We start from the raw sequence: 20,936 nt of genomic DNA on the forward strand, positions 1-20,936 counted from the left end.
GTAATGATAGAGATTATAGTGTCATTGGTAATGATAGAGATTATAGTGTCATTGGTAATGGTAGAGATTATAGTGTCATTGGTAATGATGGAGATTATAGTGTCATTGGTAATGATAGAGATTATAGTGTCATTGGTAACGGTAGAGATTATAGTGTCATTGGTAATGATAGAGATTATAGTGTCGTTGGTAATGATAGAGATTATAGTGTCGTTGGTAATGATAGAGATTATAATGTCATTGGTAATGATAGAGATTATAGTGTCATTGGTAATGATAGAGATTATAGTGTCATTGGTAATGATAGAGATTATAATGTCGTTGGTAATGATAGAGATTATAGTGTTGTTGGTAATGATAGAGATTATAGTGTCATTGGTAATGATAGAGATTATAGTGTCATTGGTAATGATAGAGATTATAGTATCGTTGGTAATGATAGAGATTATAATGTCATTGGTAATGATAGAGATTATAATGTCATTGGTAATGATAGAGATTATAGTGTCATTGGTAATGATAGAGATTATAGTGTTGTTGGTAATGGTAGAGATTATAGTGTTGTTGGTAATGGTAGAGATTATAATGTCGTTGGTAATGATAGAGATTATAGTGTCATTGGTAATGATAGAGATTATAATGTCATTGGTAATGATAGAGATTATAATGTCGTTGGTAATGATAGAGATTATAGTGTCGTTGGTATTGATAGAGATTATAGTGTCATTGGTAATGGTAGAGATTATAATGTCGTTGGTAATGATAGAGATTATAGTGTCATTGGTAATGATAGAGATTATAGTGTCATTGGTAATGATAGAGATTATAGTGTCATTGGTAATGATAGAGATTATAGTGTCATTGGTAATGATAGAGATTATAGTGTCATTGGTAATGATAGAGATTATAATGTCATTGGTAATGATAGAGATTATAGTGTTGTTGGTAATGATAGAGATTATAATGTCATTGGTAATGATAGAGATTATAGTGTTGTTGGTAATGATAGAGATTATAGTGTTGTTGGTAATGGTAGAGATTATAGTGTCATTGGTAATGATAGAGATTATAGTGTTGTTGGTAATGATAGAGATTATAGTGTTGTTGGTAATGATAGAGATTATAGTGTCATTGGTAATGATAGAGATTATATTGTCATTGGTAATGATAGAGATTATAGTGTCATTGGTAATGATAGAGATTATAGTGTCATTGGTAATGATAGAGATTATAGTGTCATTGGTAATGATAGAGATTATAGTGTTGTTGGTAATGATAGAGATTATAGTGTTGTTGGTAATGATAGAGATTATAGTGTTGTTGGTAATGATAGAGATTATAATGTCATTGGTAATGATAGAGATTATAGTGTTGTTGGTAATGATAGAGATTATAGTGTTGTTGGTAATGATAGAGATTATAATGTCATTGGTAATGGTAGAGATTATAATGTCATTGGTAATGATAGAGATTATAGTGTTGTTGGTAATATACTGCTGCTAGCGATAGAGATTATAGAGTCATTGGTAATGATAGAGATTATAGTGTTGTTGGTAATGATAGAGATTATAGTATCGTTGGTAATGATAGAGATTATAGTGTCATTGGTAATGATAGAGATTATAGTGTCATTGGTAATGATAGAGATTATAATGTCATTGGTAATGATAGAGATTATAGTGTCATTGGTAATGATAGAGATTATAGTGTCATTGGTAATGATAGAGATTATAATGTCATTGGTAATGATAGAGATTATAATGTCATTGGTAATGATAGAGATTATAGTATCGTTGGTAATGATAGAGATTATAGTATCGTTGGTAATGATAGAGATTATAGTATCGTTGGTAATGATAGAGATTATAGTATCGTTGGTAATGATAGAGATATATATATGTATTTATATATGCACAGCATCTCACCATCTGTTGATTCCTATAGAACACATGTATTATTGTTACCATATAGGTTATTCCTTAAGTAACGCCATGGATGAAGAACTGTCACGGAGCGGCACATCACATCAGCGAAGTGAAATCGTTTTCAAAAGCAACATGAGGAGAAGAAGTTTATTTTAATAAGTGTCATTTTTCAATTAGCCAGTTTACTCTATGAAAATTGTCCCTAATTGGATATATGACTCGTAAAGCAATAAAACCCTGTGGCCACATCATGCCACGTCAACGACAGAATGTGTGCTCACTGCTCACTCCTGGAAACAGGAGACATAGAACTTCCTGTCATACAGCCGTACTGGACTCTGATTGGCTGGGATAGACATAGACCAAGGTGCTTCCTGTCATACAGCCGTACTGGACTCTGATTGGCTGGGATAGACATAGAACAAGGTGCTTCCTGTCATACAGCCGTACTGGACTCTGATTGGCTGGGATAGACATAGAACATGGTGCTTCCTGTCATACAGCCGTACTGGACTCTGATTATCTTGTGATTAGACATTTACATTTGAGTCATTTAGCAGACACTCTAAATCCAGTACATTCATCTTAAGATAATTAGGTGGGACAACCATAAATATCTCAGTCATAGTTTGTACATTGTTCCTCAACCAAAGTAGCTGTGATGTTTTCTCTTGGTTAGTAATTAATAACACAAGTACATGTCGGTCCGAACGGGAGGAACATGATTTTCATTAAAGCATCATACACATCTTCTATAATTTATCCTACATATGGGGAAGATGTCTATATTTGGTTAATATTCAATTCGGTCTAAACCGTTGATGTTCAATTTGACCCGTACAGCAATTACAGCAAGTAAATCAAGATAAATATAGGATTTAACCTCCTAAATGAATTCACCAGTAATTGGGATTGTCCTCTTTAATATGATTTTTTTTTTTACCTTGAGTTGACAGACCCAACTGTTTGAAATTTAGGGACAAATGTTTGATTACTGTACCAAAGTTGTAAATCAATAAAATTATGACATTTAATGGACTGCAGTGGCTTAGCTCAAACTTCATCTGACTGAGTTATACTTTGGAAAAGCCAGAGACAGCAAGACACCTTGTCATCGTAATAACCGTTGTCATTATAGTAACGGCTCTCATCGTAATTACCGCTTTCATCGTAAAATCCGCCGTGATCATAATAACCGTTGTCATCGTAATAACTGCTGTCATCGTAGTAACCGCTGTCATCGTAATAACTGCTGTCATCGTAATAACTGCTCTCATCGTAATAACCGTCGTCATCGTAATAACCGTTGGCATCGTAATAACTGCCGTCATCGTAATAACCGCTGTCATCGTAATAACCGCCGTCATCGTCATAACCGTCGTCATCGTAATAACCGCTGTCATCGTAATAACCGCTGTCATCGTAATAACCGCTGGCATCGTAATAACCGTTGGCATCGTAATAACCGCTGTCATCGTAATAACCGTTGTCATCATAATAACCGTCGTCATCGTAATAACCGCTGTCATCGTAATAACCGTTGTCATCGTAATAACCGTCGTCATCGTAATAACTGCTGTCATCGTAGTAACCGCCGTCATCGTAATAACCGTCATCATCGTAATAACCGTCGTCATCGTAATAACCGTCGTCATTGTAATAACCGTCGTCATCGTAATAACCGTTGTCATCGTAGTAACCGCCGTCATCGTAATAACCGTCATCATCGTAATAACCGTCGTCATCGTAATAACCGTCGTCATTGTAATAACCGTCGTCATCGTAATAACTGCTGTCATCGTAGTAACCGCCGTCATCGTAGTAACCACCGTCATCGTAATAACCGTTGTCATCATAATAACTGCTGTCATCGTAATAACCGCTGTCATCATAATAACCGCTGTCATCATAATAACCATTGTCATCGTAATAATCGTTCTCATCGTAATAACCGCTGTCATCGTAATAACCGCTGTCATCGTAATAACCGTCGTCATCGTAATAACCGTTGGCATCGTAATAACTGCCGTCATCGTAATAACCGCTGTCATCGTAATAACCGCCGTCATCGTCATAACCGTCGTCATCGTAATAACCGCTGTCATCGTAATAACCGCTGTCATCGTAATAACCGCTGGCATCGTAATAACCGTTGGCATCGTAATAACCGCTGTCATCGTAATAACCGTTGTCATCATAATAACCGTCGTCATCGTAATAACCGCTGTCATCGTAATAACCGTTGTCATCGTAATAACCGTCGTCATCGTAATAACTGCTGTCATCGTAGTAACCGCCGTCATCGTAATAACCGTCATCATCGTAATAACCGTCGTCATCGTAATAACCGTCGTCATTGTAATAACCGTCGTCATCGTAATAACCGTTGTCATCGTAGTAACCGCCGTCATCGTAATAACCGTCATCATCGTAATAACCGTCATCATCGTAATAACCGTCGTCATCGTAATAACCGTTGGCATCGTAATAACTGCCGTCATCGTAATAACCGCCGTCATCGTAATAACCGCCGTCATCGTCATAACCGTCGTCATCGTAATAACCGCTGTCATCGTAATAACCGCTGTCATCGTAATAACCGCTGGCATCGTAATAACCATTGGCATCGTAATAACCGCTGTCATCGTAATAACCGTTGTCATCATAATAACCGTCGTCATCGTAATAACCGCTGTCATCGTAATAACCGTTGTCATCGTAATAACCGTCGTCATCGTAATAACTGCTGTCATCGTAGTAACCGCCGTCATCGTAATAACCGTCATCATCGTAATAACCGTCGTCATCGTAATAACCGTCGTCATTGTAATAACCGTCGTCATCGTAATAACCGTTGTCATCGTAGTAACCGCCGTCATCGTAATAACCGTCATCATCGTAATAACCGTCGTCATCGTAATAACCGTCGTCATTGTAATAACCGTCGTCATCGTAATAACTGCTGTCATCGTAGTAACCGCCGTCATCGTAGTAACCACCGTCATCGTAATAACCGTTGTCATCATAATAACTGCTGTCATCGTAATAACCGCTGTCATCATAATAACCGCTGTCATCATAATAACCATTGTCATCGTAATAATCTTTCTCATCGTAATAACCGCTGTCATCGTAATAACCGCTGTCATCGTAATAACCGCTGTCATCGTAATAACCGTTGGCATCGTAATAACCGTCGTCATCGTAATAACTGCTGTCATCATAGTAACCGCTGTCTTTGTTACTGTAGTCCATGTTACTGTAGTCCATGTTACTGTAGTCCATGCTACTGTAGTCCATGTTACTGTAGTCCATGTTACTGTAATCCATGTTACTGTAGTCCATGTTACTGTAGTCCATGTTACTGTAGTCCATGCTACTGTAGTCCATGTTACTGTAGTCCATGTTACTGCAGTCAATGCTACTGTAGTCCATGCTACTGCAGTCCATGTTACTGTAGTCCATGTTACTGTAGTCCATGCTACTGTAGTCCATGCTACTGTAGTCCATGCTACTGTAGTCCATGTTACTGTAGTCCATGTTACTGCAGTCCATGCTACTGTAGTCCATGCTACTGCAGTCCATGTTACTGTAGTCCATGTTACTGTAGTCCATGCTACTGCAGTCCATGTTACTGTAGTCCATGTTACTGTTGTCCATGTTACTGTAGTCCATGCTACTGTAGTCCATGCTACAGTAGTCCATGTTACTGTAGTCCATGTTACTGTAGTCCATGCTACTGTAGTTCATGTTACTGTAGTCCATGCCACTGTAGTCCATGCTACAGCAGTCCATGCTACTGCAGTCCATGCTACTGCAGTCCATGTTACTGTAGTCCATGTTACTGTAGTCCATGCTACTGCAGTCCATGCTACTGTAGTCCATGTTACTGTAGTCCATGCTACTGCAGTCCATGCTACTGCAGTCCATGTTACTGTAGTCCATGTTACTGTAGTCCATGTTACTGTAGTCCATGCTACTGTAGTCCATGCTACTGTAGTCCATGCTACAGCAGTCCATGCTACTGCAGTCCATGCTACTGCAGTCCATGTTACTGTAGTCCATGTTACAGCAGAAACGGACTCAACCGCACAAAGCCCCTGCCGTCCCGCCTGAAACGGTTATGACGGTAATTTTATTTTCATGACATTCTTCATCCATAACCGTGAGTTACACGGTTATACGGTAATTGTCACTGCCCTAATCTGAGCCCAGATCAGAGTGTTTACTGAAGCTAACGCTATAAATATTCATAGTAGGTTGTTGGAGCCTCCTGAAACCACTGAGCAAAGAACAGCCATTCTGCCTCATACATTGGCCGTGAAATACCCCCCCCCCCCACACACACACACACACACACACACTTCTGTACAGTGGTGTGAAATGTACAACCACTTATAAAGATTAGTGATGCACCATGCCCAAGGCTCCCTGCACTGCACTTCACCCATCCCCCATCCCTTCCTCCCACCATTCTCCTCCCTCCCTCCCTCCCTCCCTCCCTCCCTCCATCCCCATCCCTTTCCTCCCTCCCTCCCTCCCTCCCTCCCTCCCTCCCTCCCTCCCTCCCTCCCTCCCTCCCTCCCTCCCTCCCTCCCTCCCTCCCTCCCTCCCCCATCCCTTTCCTTCCACCATCCTCCTCCCTCCCTCATCCTCTCTCGCTCTCTATCTCCCTCCATCCTCCCTCTCTTCCTCCCTCCCTCCATCTTCTATCCTCCATCCTCCCTCCCTCCTCCCTCCATCCACCACCTCCATCCCTCCCTCCTCTATCCTCCCTCCTCTCTCCATCCTCTACCATCCTCCACCATCCTCCATCCTCTACCATTCATCTTCTCCATCCCTCCCTCTTCCCTTTCCTCCCTTCTTCCATCCCTCCCTCCTCCCTTTCCAACCTCCTTCCATCCCTCCCTCCCTCCTCCCTTTCCTACCTCCCTCCCTCCCTCCCCCCTTTCCTCCCTCCTTCCATTCCCCCTCCTTCCTTTCTACCTCCCTCCCTCCTCTCTTTCCTCCATTCATCCTCTACCATGCTCCTCCTCCTTCTCCTTCTCCCTCCTCCCTCCCCAACATTTCCCAGCATTATGAAATGCTCCAAGACCCTGAGAACAATTTAAAGCAGAACACATGTACAAAATAACGCTTCATTTTATTCAATGTTTATGTTATTTATACAGTTGAAGTCGGAAGTTTACATTCACTTAGGTTGGAGTCATTAAAACTTGTTTTTCAACCAATCCACAAATTTCTTGTTAACAAACTACAGTTTTGGCAAGTCGGTTAGGACATCTACTTTGTGCATGACACAAGTCATTTTTCCAACAATTGCTTACAGACAGATTATTTCACTTATAATTCACTGTATCACAATTCCAGTGGGTCAGAAGTTTACATACACGAAGTTGACTATGCCTTTAAACAGCTTGGAACATTCCAGAAAATGATGTCATGATTTTAGAAGCTTCTGATAGGCTAATTGACATCATTTGAGACAATTGGAGGTGTACCTGTGGATGTATTTCAAGGCCTACCTTCAAACTCAGTGCCTTTTTGCTTGACATCATGGAAAAATCAAAAGAAATCAGCCAAGACCTCATAGAAAGAAATTGTAGACCTCTACAAGTCTGGTTCATCCTTGGGAGTATTTTCCAAACGCCTGAAGGTACCACGTTCATCTGTACAAACAATAATACGCAAGTATAAACACCATGGGACCACGCAGCCATCATACCGCTCAGGAAGGAGACCCGTTCTGTCTCCTAGAGATGAACGTACTTTGGTGCGAAAAGTGCAAATCAATCCCAGAACAACAGCAAAGGACCTTGTGAAGATGCTGGAGGAAACAGGTACTAAAGTATCTATATCCACAGTAAAATGAGTCCTATATCGACATAACCTGAAAGGCCGCTCAGCAAGGAAGAAGCCTCTGCTCCAAAACCGCCATAAAAAAGCCAGACTACAGTTTGCAACTGCACATGGGGACAAAGATCATACTTTTTGGAGAAATGTCCTCTGGTCTGATGACACAAAAATGTAACTGTTTGGCCATAATGACCATCATTATGTATGGAGGAAAAATGGGGAGGCTTGCAAGCCGAAGAACACCATCCCAACCATGAAGCACGGGGGTGGAAGCATCATGTTGTGGGGGTGCTTTGCTGCAGGAGGGACTGGTGAACTTCACAAAATAGATGGCATCATGAGGAATGCTAATTATGTAGATATATTGAAGCAAAATCTCAAAACATCAGTCAGGAAGTTAAAGCTTGGTCGCAAATGGGTCTTCCACATTTGTGGGCAGAACTGAAAAAGTGTGAGCAAGCAAGGAGGCCTACAAACCTGACTCAGTTACACCAGCTCTGTCAGGAGGAATGGGCTAAAATTCACCCAACTTAGTATGGGAAGCTTGTGGAAGGCTACCCGAAACGTTTGACCCAAGTTAAACAATTTAAAGGCAATGCTACCAAATACTAATTGAGTGTATGTAAACTTCTGATGCACTGGGAATGTGATGAAAGAAAAAAAAAGCTGAAATAAATCATTCTCTCTACTATTATTCTGACATTTCACATTCTTAAAATAAGGTTGTGATCCTAACTGACCTAAGACAGGAAATTTGTACTAGGAGTAAATGTCAGGAATTGTGAAAAACTGAGTTTCAATGTATTTGGCTAAGGTGTACATCCGACTTCAACTGTACATGACATGTTGTATGTTCTATGCTGTATGTAAGTTGACATACAGTATGTAGCATAAGAAGTATAGAACAGCATCTATTTAACTACCTGCACTTGTGTCCTGCAGGCTACCTGTAAACAAGAGCAACAAATAATTGCTTTCCATTGCATTACACTGAGACCAGACCAGACACCTTTCCTTTCCTAGTCAATCTCTAAGTGAGACCAGACACTTTTCCTTTCCTAGTCAATCTCTAAGTGAGACCAGACACTTTTCCTTTCCTAGTAAATCTCTAAGTGAGACCAGACATCTTTCCTTTCCTAGTAAATCTCTAAGTGAGACCAGACATCTTTCCTTTCCTAGTAAATCTCTAAGTGAGACCAGACACCTTTCCTTTCCTAGTAAATCTCTAAGTGAGACCAGACACCTTTCCTTTCCTAGTCAATCTCTAAGTGAGACCAGACACTTTTCCTTTCCTAGTAAATCTCTAAGTGAGACCAGACATCTTTCCTTTCCTAGTCAATCTCTAAGTGAGACCAGACACCTTTCCTTTCCTAGTAAATCTCTAAGTGAGACCAGACATCTTTCCTTTACTAGTCAATCTCTAAGTGGGACCAGACATCTTTCCTTTCCTAGTCAATCTCTAAGTGGGACCAGACATCTTTCCTTTCCTAGTAAATCTCTAAGTGAGACCAGACCAGACATCTTTCCTTTCCTAGTCAATCTCTAAGTGAGACCAGACATCTTTCCTTTCCTAGTCAATCTCTAAGTGGGACCAGACATCTTTCCTTTCCTAGTAAATCTCTAAGTGAGACCAGACCAGACATATTTCCTTTCCTAGTAAATCTCAGCTAAATAAAGATAGAGATGTCTACTAGCCAGACCCACTATACAATTAGGGAGAGTGAACCTACATTATCATGGCCTTGATATTGATCTCACTGGTTACAGGCATCATATGTTTATTTTATATATATCTTACGATGTAAGTCTGCTCTACATATGTACTCCAAGTCTGGTATGGTTTTTATTTATTCAAGCCGGAAGTATTTCAGATCGAAAACATGAAATTGTTTCTGAAGACAAATTAAATTGGTGCGAATGTAAACATCTCACCTGAAACTGACACACACATATATATATATATAGAGAGAGAGAGAGCAATAGAAAGAGAAAGAGAGAGAAAAAGAAAAAGAGAGAAAGAGAAAGAAAGAGAGAGAGAGAAAGAGAGAGACAGAGAGAGAGAGAGCAATAGAAACAGAGAGAAAAAGAGAGAGAGCGAGAGAGAGAGAGAGAGAGCAATAGAGAAAGAGAGAAAGAGAGAGAGAGAGCGAGAGAGAGAGATACCGCGTTAGGCCCTTATCAAAAGGCTTCAGACTGCGACCATTTTGTGACCCTTTGACTTGGCTGTGTGAGGAAAAACAGTAATTGGTCGCATCAGTACGAGCTGAATATTCATTAAATGGTCATCTCACTCAAAAGTGGGCAGCTAAAACCACAATTTAGTCAAACAGTAAAGTACATTATCCTCATGATTCCTGTAATGCAAGTGTCTGACCATCCCCTGGGCCTGTTTTGCTATAGCCCTGATGCTGTGATGAGCAAACCACTCTTTCTCTGCCTCTCCACCTTGATGTGCGCTCTCGGGAATGATTATTGTTTTTTTTAATAGCAGCTATTTTACAACCAACGTTATTTGACATGGTTTTGAGATACGGAGCATGCAGAGAAAATGCACATCAGCCATCGCCAGAGTGCAAAGGATAGCAGGCTACAACAGTTTTGTTAGGACATTACATTTACTGTTGGATGAATACAGGACTACTAAAACTGGGTGTTATACTTCATGTTAGCGATCTAGCTAAGTCTTCCTTCCTCATGTGGTGAATTATCCCCAAATACATTTTAACGTATGATATTACGCGAACATAAAGATGTAGGTAAATTCGTCAACAACAAACAACAAAATTCAGATAATTCTGGAGCCCTATTTTAACAGTATAATATAACAACAATATCTTATTGTCAACCCACAATTCGTGACTAGGATTAGGTTGCACATTAAACAACAAAAAAATATCTTGAATCATGAATTCCTGCTTGGACATGTCAGAAGATGAAACAATTTATTTTTTGACAAGTCAGCCATCTCCAGTAATCTAAAACACTGTGAATGACTTCATAAGCTGATTAAATTGTTTTCATAATGCGTGACACCGAGGACACATTTTTCTTCGCGACAAAATCATGGACTAGTGTCACCAACTGAAAAAGTTTCAGGCAGAAGCCCTGATAGAGGGAAGAGGGCGCATTTTGTGACTCAACTTGTGTGTGTCTACAGAGAGGCTGGCCCAATCATTAAGCTGCAGCAGCTTGTGGAGAAGATTAAACCAGTCAATATGACATGGATGTCAGTATTTAGCAGATCTGGGAGAAATAAGACTGTGTTTCTGCTGCCTGCTACCTCAGATGAGACTAGATTACACAACTAACGAGGGTATCTTCACTCTCTAGATTAAACAACTAACGAGGATATCTTCACTCTCTAGATTACACAACTAACGAGGATATTTTCACTCTCTAGATTACACAACTAACGAGGATATCTTCACTCTCTAGATTACACAACTAACGAGGATATCTTCACTCTCTAGATTACACAACTAACGAGGATATCTTCACTCTCTAGATTACACAACTAACGAGGATATCTTCACTCTCTAGATTACACAACTAACGAGGATATCTTCACTCTCTAGATTACACAACTAACGAGGATATCTTCACTCTCTAGATTACACAACTAACGAGGATATCTTCACTCTCTAGATTACACAACTAACGAGGAAATCTTCACTCTCTAGATTACACACTAACGAGGATATCTTCACTCTCTAGATTACACACTAACGAGGATATCTTCACTCTCTAGATTACACAACTAACGAGGGTATCTTCACTCTCTAGATTACACAACTAACGAGGATATCTTCACTCTCTAGATTACACAACTAACGAGGGTAGCTTCACTCTCTAGATTACACAACTAACGAGGATATCTTCACTCTCTAGATTACACAACTAACGAGGATATCTTCACTCTCTAGATTACACAACTAACGAGGGTATCTTCACTCTCTAGATTACACACTAACGAGGATATCTTCACTCTCTAGATTACACAACTAACGAGGATATCTTCACTCTCTAGATTACACAACTAATGAGGATATATCACTCTCCTGCACACAGTCAATTGTTGTATCGTGGTATTGTAGCATAGTAATATTGTAATATTGTGGCATTGTAATATTGTGGTATTTTGGTATTGTGGTATTGTAATATTGTAATATTGTGGTATGGTAATATTGTGGTATTGTAATATTGTGGTATTGTAATATTGTAATAGTGTGGTATTGTGGTATTGTGATATTGTGGTATTGTAGTATTGTAATAATATGGTATTGTGGTACTGTGGTATTGTAATATTGTGGTATTCCGTTATTTGTGTATAAATCCCAGGAAGAATAGCTGCTGCCTTGGCAGGAACTAATGGGGACTCATAATAAACCCCAGGAAGAGTAGCTGCTGCCTTGGCAGGAACTAATGGGGATCCATAATAAACCCCAGGAAGAGTAGCTGCTTCCTTGACAGGAACTAATGGGGATCCATAATAAACCCCAGGAAGAGTAGCTGCTGCCCTGGCAGGAACTAATGGGGATCCATAATAAACCCCAGGAAGAGTAGCTGCTGCCTTGACAGGAACTAATGGGGACTCATAATAAACCCCAGGAAGAGTAGCTGCTGCCTTGGCAGGAACTAATGGGGATCCATAATAAACCCCAGGAAGAGTAGCTGCTGCCTTGGTAGGAACTAATGGAGATCCATAATAAACACCTGGAAGAGTAGCTGCTGCCTTGGCAGGAACTAATGGGGATCCATAATAAACCCCAAGAAGAGGAGCTGCTGCCTTGGCAGGAACTAATGGGGATCCATAATAAACCCCAGGAAGAATAGCTGCTGCCTTGACAGGAACTAATGGGGATCCATAATAAACCCCAGGAAGAATAGCTGCTGCCTTGGCAGGAACTAATGGGAATCTATAATAAACCCCAGGAAGAGTAGCTGCTGCCTTGACAGGAACTAATGGGGATCCATAATAAACCCCAGGAAGAATAGCTGCTGCCTTGGCAGTAACTAATGGGGATCCATAATAAACCCCAGGAAGAATAGCTGCTGCCTTGGCAGGAACTAATGGGGATCCATAATAAACCCCAGGAAGAGTAGCTGCTGCCTTGGCAGGAACTAATGGGGATCCATAATAAACCCCAGGAAGAGTAGCTGCTGCCTTGACAGGAACTAATGGGGATCCATAATAAACCCCAGGAAGAGTAGCTGCTGCCTTGGCAGGAACTAATGGGGATCCATAATAAACCCCAGGAAGAGTAGCTGCTGCCTTGGCAGGAACTAATGTGGATCCATAATAAACCCTAGGAAGAGTAGCTGCTGCCTTGGCAGGAACTAATGGGGATCCATAATAAACCCCAGGAAGAGTAGCTGCTGCCTTGGCAGGAACTAATGGGGATCCATAATAAACCCCAGGAAGAGTAGCTGCTGCCTTGGCAGGAACTAATGGGGATCCATAATAAACCCCAGAACTAGTAGCTGCTGCCTTGACAGGAACTAATGGGGATCTATAATAAACCCCAGGATGAGTAGCTGCTGCCTTGACAGGAACTAATGGGGATCCATAATAAACCCCAGGAAGAGTAGCTGCTGCCTTGGCAGGAACTAATGGGGATCCATAATAAACCCCAGGAAGAGTATCTGCTGCCTTGGCAGGAACTAATGGGGATCCATAATAAACCCCAGGAAGAGTAGCTGCTGCCTTGGCAGGAACTAATGGGGATCCATAATAAACCCCAGGAAGAGTAGCTGCTGCCTTGGCAGGAACTAATGGGGATCCATAATAAACCCCAGGAAGAGTAGCTGCTGCCTTGGCAGGAACTAATGGGGATCCATAATAAACCCCAGGAAGAGTAGCTGCTGCCTTGGTAGGAACTAATGGGGATCCATAATAAACCCCAGGAAGACTAGCTGCTGCCTTGACAGGAACTAATGGGGATCTATAATAAACCCCAGGAAGAGTAGCTGCTGCCTTGACAGGAACTAATGGGGATCCATAATAAACCCCAGGAAGAATAGCTGCTGCCTTGACAGGAACTAATGGGGATCCATAATAAACCCCAGGAAGAGTAGCTGCTGCCTTGGCAGGAACTAATGGGGATCCATAATAAACCCCAGGAAGAGTAGCTGCTGCCTTGGCAGGAACTAATGGGGATCCATAATAAACCCCAGGAAGAGTAGCTGCTGCCTTGGCAGGAACTAATGGGGATCCATAATAAACCCCAGGAAGAGTAGCTGCTGCCTTGGCAGGAACTAATGGGGATCCATAATAAACCCCAGGAAGAGTAGCTGCTGCCTTGGCAGGAACTAATGGGGATCCATAATAAACCCCAGGAAGAGTAGCTGCTGCCTTGGCAGGAACTAATGGGGATCCATAATAAACCCCAGGAAGAGTAGCTGCTGCCTTGGCAGGAACTAATGGGGATCCATAATAAACCCCAGGAAGAGTAGCTGCTGCCTTGGCAGGAACTAATGGGGATCCATAATAAACCCCAGGAAGAGTAGCTGCTGCCTTGGCAGGAACTAATGGGGATCCATAATAAACCCCAGGAAGAGTAGCTGCTGCCTTGACAGGAACTAATGGGGATCCATAATAAACCCCAGGAAGAGTAGCTGCTGCCTTGGCAGGAACTAATGGGGATCCATAATAAACCCCAGGAAGAGTAGCTGCTACCTTGGCAGGAACTAATGGGGATCCATAATAAACCCCAGGAAGAGTAGCTGCTGCCTTGGCAGGAACTAATGGGGATCCATAATAAACCCCAGGAAGAGTAGCTGCTGCCTTGGCAGGAACTAATGGGGATCCATAATAAACCCCAGGAAGAGTAGCTGCTGCCTTGACAGGAACTAATGGGGATCCATAATAAACCCCAGGAAGAGTAGCTGCTGCCTTGGCAGGAACTAATGGGGATCCATAATAAACCCCAGGAAGAGTAGCTGCTGCCTTGGCAGGAACTAATGGGGATCCATAATAAACCCCAGGAAGAGTAGCTGCTGCCTTGACAGGAACTAATGGGGATCTGTAATAAACCCCAGGAAGAGTAGCTGCTACCTTGGCAGGAACTAATGGGGATCTGTAATAAACCCCAGGAAGAGTAGCTGCTGCCTTGACAGGAACTAATGGGGATCTGTAATAAACCCCAGGAAGAGTAGCTGCTGCCTTGACAGGAACTAATGGGGATCTGTAATAAACCCCAGGAAGAGTAGCTGCTGCCTTGACAGGAACTAATGGGGATCCATAATAAACCCCAGGAAGAGTAGCTGCTGCCTTGACAGGAACTAATGGGGATCTGTAATAAACCCCAGGAAGAGTAGCTGCTGCCTTGACAGGAACTAATGGGGATCTGTAATATATACTAATTACACAGACAGTCTGCGTGATTCTGTTGTTATGCTCAATAAAGGGACTCCTTAGTGGTCCATCCCAATCCTGTCCTTGACCTATGAACCATCAGCAGCCATATTTTTCAGACTTCTAAATGGTAAAGATATTGTAATAAACCGCATAGTGTACTGCAAACACCAGAGCATGAGGACTACTGAATGTGGCATAGGGAGACACTGTCATTCGGTCATTGTAAAGCCCTGAGTTTTACTGTGAGTTCATGACCTGACTACTCATGACACTTGATTAAGAGTGGCATTCAGAGAGAGGGATTTAAACACTGGTCTAGACTGATATCAGCTGCATTCAGAGAGAGGGATTTAAACACTGATGTCAGCTGCATTCAGAGAGAGGGATTTAAACACTGATGTCAGCTGCATTCAGAGAGAGGGATTTAAACACTGATATCAGCTGCATTCAGAGAGAGGGATTTAAACACTGATGTCAGCTGCATTCAGAGAGAGATATTTTAACACCGATATCAGCTGCATTCAGAGAGAGATATTTTAACACTGCTCTACACTGATGTAATCTGCTTTACCAGCACATAACACTTTGGTTTGTTTGAATTATTTGACATTGACTTCAAATATAAAGGGTAACCAAAAATACAAACCAGATATTATTGCAATACTTATGTGGAGACGGCCCACATCATTTTACTGTGAGTGGTCATTCACCTCTAACGGTATTGGTATCAGACATTATGATTAACCTACAAATCACACCCTGCAGGGACAATTTTAAACACCCTCTCACACTGTCTCATACACACCCTATTTGAGACACCCTCTCTAACACACCCTCTCTAACACACCCTCTCTAACACACCCTCTCTAACAAACCCTCTCTAACACACGCTCTCTAACACACGCTCTCTAACACACCCTCTCTAACACACCCTCTCTAACACACCCTCTCTGACACACCCTCTCTGACCCACCCTCTCTAACACACCCTCTCTAACACACCCTATTTGAGACACCCTCTCTAACACACCCTCTCTAACACACCCTCTCTGACACACCCTCTCTGACACACCCTCTCTAACACACCCTCTAACAAACCCTCTCTAACACACCCTCTCTAACACACCCTATTTGAAACACCCTCTCTAACACACCCTCTCTAACACACCCTCTCTAACACACCCTCTCTAACACACGCTCTCTAACACACCCTCTCTAACACACCCTCTCTAACACACCCTCTCTAACACACCCTCTCTAACACACCCTATTTGAAACACCCTCTCTAACACGCCCTCTCTAACACACCCTCTCTAAGACACCCTCTCTAACACACGCTCTCTAACACACCCTCTCTAACACACCCTATTTGAAACACCCTCTCTAACACGCCCTCTCTAACACACCCTCTCTAACACACCCTCTCTAACACACGCTCTCTAACACACCCTCTCTAACACACCCTATTTGAGACACCCTCTCTAACACACCCTCTCTAACACACCCTATTTGAGACACCCTCTCTAACACACCCTCTCTAACACACCCTCTCTCACTGTGTCTCAATTGTCTAGGAGGTACCCACCAGTCCCCAGATTACCAGTCACTACAGTACTAGTCTAGAAGGTACCCACCAGTCCCCAGATTACCAGTCACTACAGTACTAGTCTAGAAGGTAGTGCTGAGCGATCAACTGACAATTTGGTTATTTTTCTTTTTTTAAACAACTAATTGACCAATATCAGTTTAATTGTTATATTTATATTTAGTAAAAAAAAAATCCCTTTGATCTAAGTGTGCACATTGTTCTGTTTCTCTATAGATTAATCAGATCAAGCCAGAACTGTGCAATGTAGCAGGGAGTTGTAGTTTCTCTATAGATTAATCAGATCAAGCCAGAACTGTGCGATGTAGCAGGGAGTTGTAGTTTCTCTATAGATTAATCAGATCAAGCCAGAACTGTGGAATGTAGCAGGGAGTTGTAGTTTCTCTATAGATTAATCAGATCAAGCCAGAACTGTGCGATGTAGCAGGGAGTTGTAGTTTCTCTATAGATTAATCAGATCAAGCCAGAACTGTGCGATGTAGCAGGGAGTTGTAGTTTCTCTATAGATTAATCAGATCAAGCCAGAACTGTGCGATGTAGCAGGGAGTTGTAGTTTCTCTATAGATTAATCAGATCAAGCCAGAACTGTGCGATGTAGCAGGGAGTTGTAGTTTCTCTATAGATTAATCAGATCAAGCCAGAACTGTGCGATGTAGCAGGGAGTTGTAGTTTCTCTATAGATTAATCAGATCAAGCCAGAACTGTGCGATGTAGCAGGGAGTTGTAGTTTCTCTATAGATGAATCAGATCAAGCCAGAACTGTGCGATGTAGCAGGGAGTTGTAGTTTCCAACAGGCAACTATTCTACATAGTTTACTGCAGAATTTTTTTTGTTGTCAATCAACGACAATGGCCATATTCCATTGTGTACCAACTTGAACATGTCCGTGTTTCTGTTACACCTGCTACATAAAAGAGACAGAAGAATACAGGACCAAGAGGGGATGGAAAACAGTTTCTTCGCAAGGTATCTCTACTTAAAAATACATGATCTAAATCAGGGGACCCCCCCCCCCACCCCCCCACCCCCCACCCCCCCACACTACCCAGCGCTACACAGCTGATTAAAATAACCGACTCATCATCAAGCTTTGATTATTTGAATCAGCTGTGTGGTGTGGCTAGGGCAACAACCAAAACATGCAGGGGGGGGGGGGGGGGGGGGGGGGCAGGACCTGGGGGCAGGACCGAGTTTGGGGAACCATGATCTAAGTGATTGATCGTCGTTATTCAGATCAATCAATAAATGATGCCTTTACTTTGAATAGATCTTTAGAGATGAGATGATGGACTTTGTAATGAAATAAATTAAGTCATCAAACAAAACAAATGTAATATACACAACAATTGAAATATTTTATTTGAGTAAAGTGAATAAACTGATGGTTAAATAAGTGATAATGCAGAAATGGGGCAGTCACCACCATCATGGGGACTTGTATTCATTGTTTTATTCTACGTTGTCACAGCATTCAACCCACATAATGCATAGTGCATTTAATGTTTAAAAAAAAGAAAGAAGAATTGAACCGAAACACAACCTTATAAAAGCACTAATGCTCAATACTGCTATGAGGGACCCACCTGCTAGTCCTTGACCTGGTAATAACGCTGTACTAGTGTATAATGACCAGGTAGGACTATGGATGTGTTTTGTGTCTGGGTGGGGATGAGGGTGGGGGGGTAGGATAAAGGCTATGCCACTAGTTGAGTACTATAGAGACTATATAGGCAGTAGACCAGCCTAGTTCAGCTTGATTAAATGTGGTTTGATTTACATAGTCAGTCTACTAGGTTCAAGCAGGTTGACCTATTGACACAAATGCACTGTATTCCCTCAATGAACATCAATTTAAAAGGTTATATAGTTACTATAACACATTTTATTGTGAATTCTAAATATAGAGGTTCAGAGATATTATTCTACCTACACACACATAGAGCGAGAGAGAGAGAGAGAGAGAAAGAGAGAGAGAAAGAGAGAGAATAGATTCGATCAGGTGCAAATTGCCAATTCAGAGTTATTTCATCATAGCCAATCAGCAAATCAACAGGGTTGTAAAATAATACAACGAGAAGAAATTAGGCTACGTGAAACACGTAGACTAAGATATGCAGGAACATTTTAAAACAGGTTGAAAAAGGTAGCAACATTTTTATAAAACCGAGTAAAAGTCAAGCGTAAAGCTGTTGGCTTCTATGCAAACAGTAGCAAGACCAATACGCATCCAATGGAAGTCTACCTCCAGCAATAGCCTACAGTCGATGTGTCAACGAAATACATTTGTATGCAACACACAACACAGCTTCTCTCTTCTTTTTTTTTTTTTTTGTGCGCATACACACCCGCATAGTTGACATGTTTCGACATTGAAATATCTTTTATTCAGTACTTACTATATGATGTTGAATCGCCGGCGAGATAGCATAACCAGACAAATACCGAAAGTATTTTCAGGCAAATACATCCAAATGATCCGTCCATGATTGCACTTCACCGCTGAGCGACACTAGTCCCACTATCACACAACAATTCTTCTCTAAAAACCACACAACGCACGGATCAGTTCGTTAACGTGGTGCGTATGGAACTGGTTGCTTGCTCCCAACAACAACAAAAAAAAAATCTCCTAATACAATAGCAACAAAAAGCAGGTACAGCGGTGATAAGTTTCCAAGTTATGAAGCAACAACTAAAACCGTTAGTTCTCCATCTTTTTCTGCGCAAAGGCTCCAAGCGTAACGCGGTAGAAATCCCCAAGACTTAGGAACGGACATGCAGCCTCTGTATACTCGTAACGGGAGCTGTCCAGCGGTTCACTGTGGGAGACCAGTGAGAGAGAGGAGATGGGTACGCGAATTCATTGATCTAACGGTGTTGGAGGTAAAGAGTGGAGTGGGAATGAAAAACTCCACTGGAACGGACTGGAGCGTTTTGCAGGATCGATGGAACTATGGAATCAACGTGGTGTTCTAGCTGGGATTCCAGGCTGTTTGAGGGGAATGAGAGAGCTCGCCTGCCATCTCTGGTCAAATTAAGAACTATAAATACGATTAATCTCCACTCTCCAGAGTCATGAGGTCATGCCACCTACACTGTGTGGTGGAACAGATCAAATTATTCGACTTTATTCTGGAAGTCAGGATATTACATTTTTTACCAATGATAAAGAGTGACAGAAAGGAAGTATTGACTCATAAGAAAGTAACATATATTACGGGAATAATTGTGAATGTCAACTATTCAGATTTATGCACAATTGTCCAACAAATCTAGGAAATTATTTATAGCTAAAATGGTATACAGCTTGAAAACATGACAGGGAAATCAATGTGAAGATTTGTGTCCGACTGTTGTTTTAGCCAAGTGGGTTAATGTTGTCTTAAGACAGGAGGAATAGTCCTACCTGGGTTCAATAACCTACCAGGTCAGAGGAATAGTCCTACCTGGGTTCAATAACCTACCAGGTCAGAGGAATAGTCCTACCTGGGTTCAATAACCTACCAGGTCAGAGGAATAGTCCTACCTGGGTTTAATAACCTACCAGGTCAGAGGAATAGTTCTACCTGGGTTCAATTACCTACCAGGTCAGAGGAATAGTCCTACCTGGGTTCCAAAACCTACCAGGTCAGAGGAATTGTCCTACCTGGGTTCAATAACCTACCAGGTCAGAGGAATAGTCCTACCTGGGTTTAATAACCTACCAGGTCAGAGGAATAGTCCTACCTGGGTTCAATAACCTACCAGGTCAGAGGAATAGTCCTACCTGGGTTCAATAACCTACCAGGTCAGAGGAATAGTCCTACCTGGGTTCAATAACCTACCAGGTCAGAGGAATAGTCCTACCTGGGTTCAATAACCTACCAGGTCAGAGGAATAGTCCTACCTGGGTTCAATAACCTACCAGGTCAGAGGAATAGTCCTACCTGGGTTCAATAACCTACCAGGTCAGAGGAATAGTCCTACCTGGGTTCAATAACCTACCAGGTCAGAGGAATAGTCCTACCTGGGTTTAATAACCTACCAGGTCAGAGGAATAGTCCTACCTGGGTTCAATAACCTACCAGGTCAGAGGAATAGTCCTACCTGGGTTTAATAACCTACCAGGTCAGAGGAATAGTCCTACCTGGGTTCAATAACCTACCAGGTCAGAGGAATAGTCCTACCTGGGTTTAATAACCTACCAGGTCAG

General features: G+C 41.8%; 1 protein-coding gene across 2 annotated transcripts in view; it reads right to left on the reverse strand.

The window, feature by feature from the left end:
* The window catches only part of LOC106568544 (netrin receptor DCC), a 596,063-nt gene extending 576,451 nt beyond the window's left edge, over positions 1 to 19,612 (reverse strand). For both annotated transcript variants that reach the window (XM_082960596.1, XM_082960595.1), the window contains exon 1: positions 19,141 to 19,612. In XM_082960596.1, the coding sequence (XP_082816722.1) occupies positions 19,141 to 19,228 (88 nt within the window). In that variant the 5' untranslated portion in view covers positions 19,229 to 19,612. The remainder of the gene's footprint in view (positions 1 to 19,140) is intronic.
* Between the last annotated feature and the right edge of the window lie 1,324 nt (positions 19,613 to 20,936).

Source organism: Salmo salar, chromosome 13 (genome assembly GCF_965601325.2).
Source record: "Salmo salar chromosome 13, fSalSal1, whole genome shotgun sequence".
In the NCBI taxonomy this organism is placed as follows: Eukaryota; Metazoa; Chordata; class Actinopteri; order Salmoniformes; family Salmonidae; genus Salmo; species Salmo salar.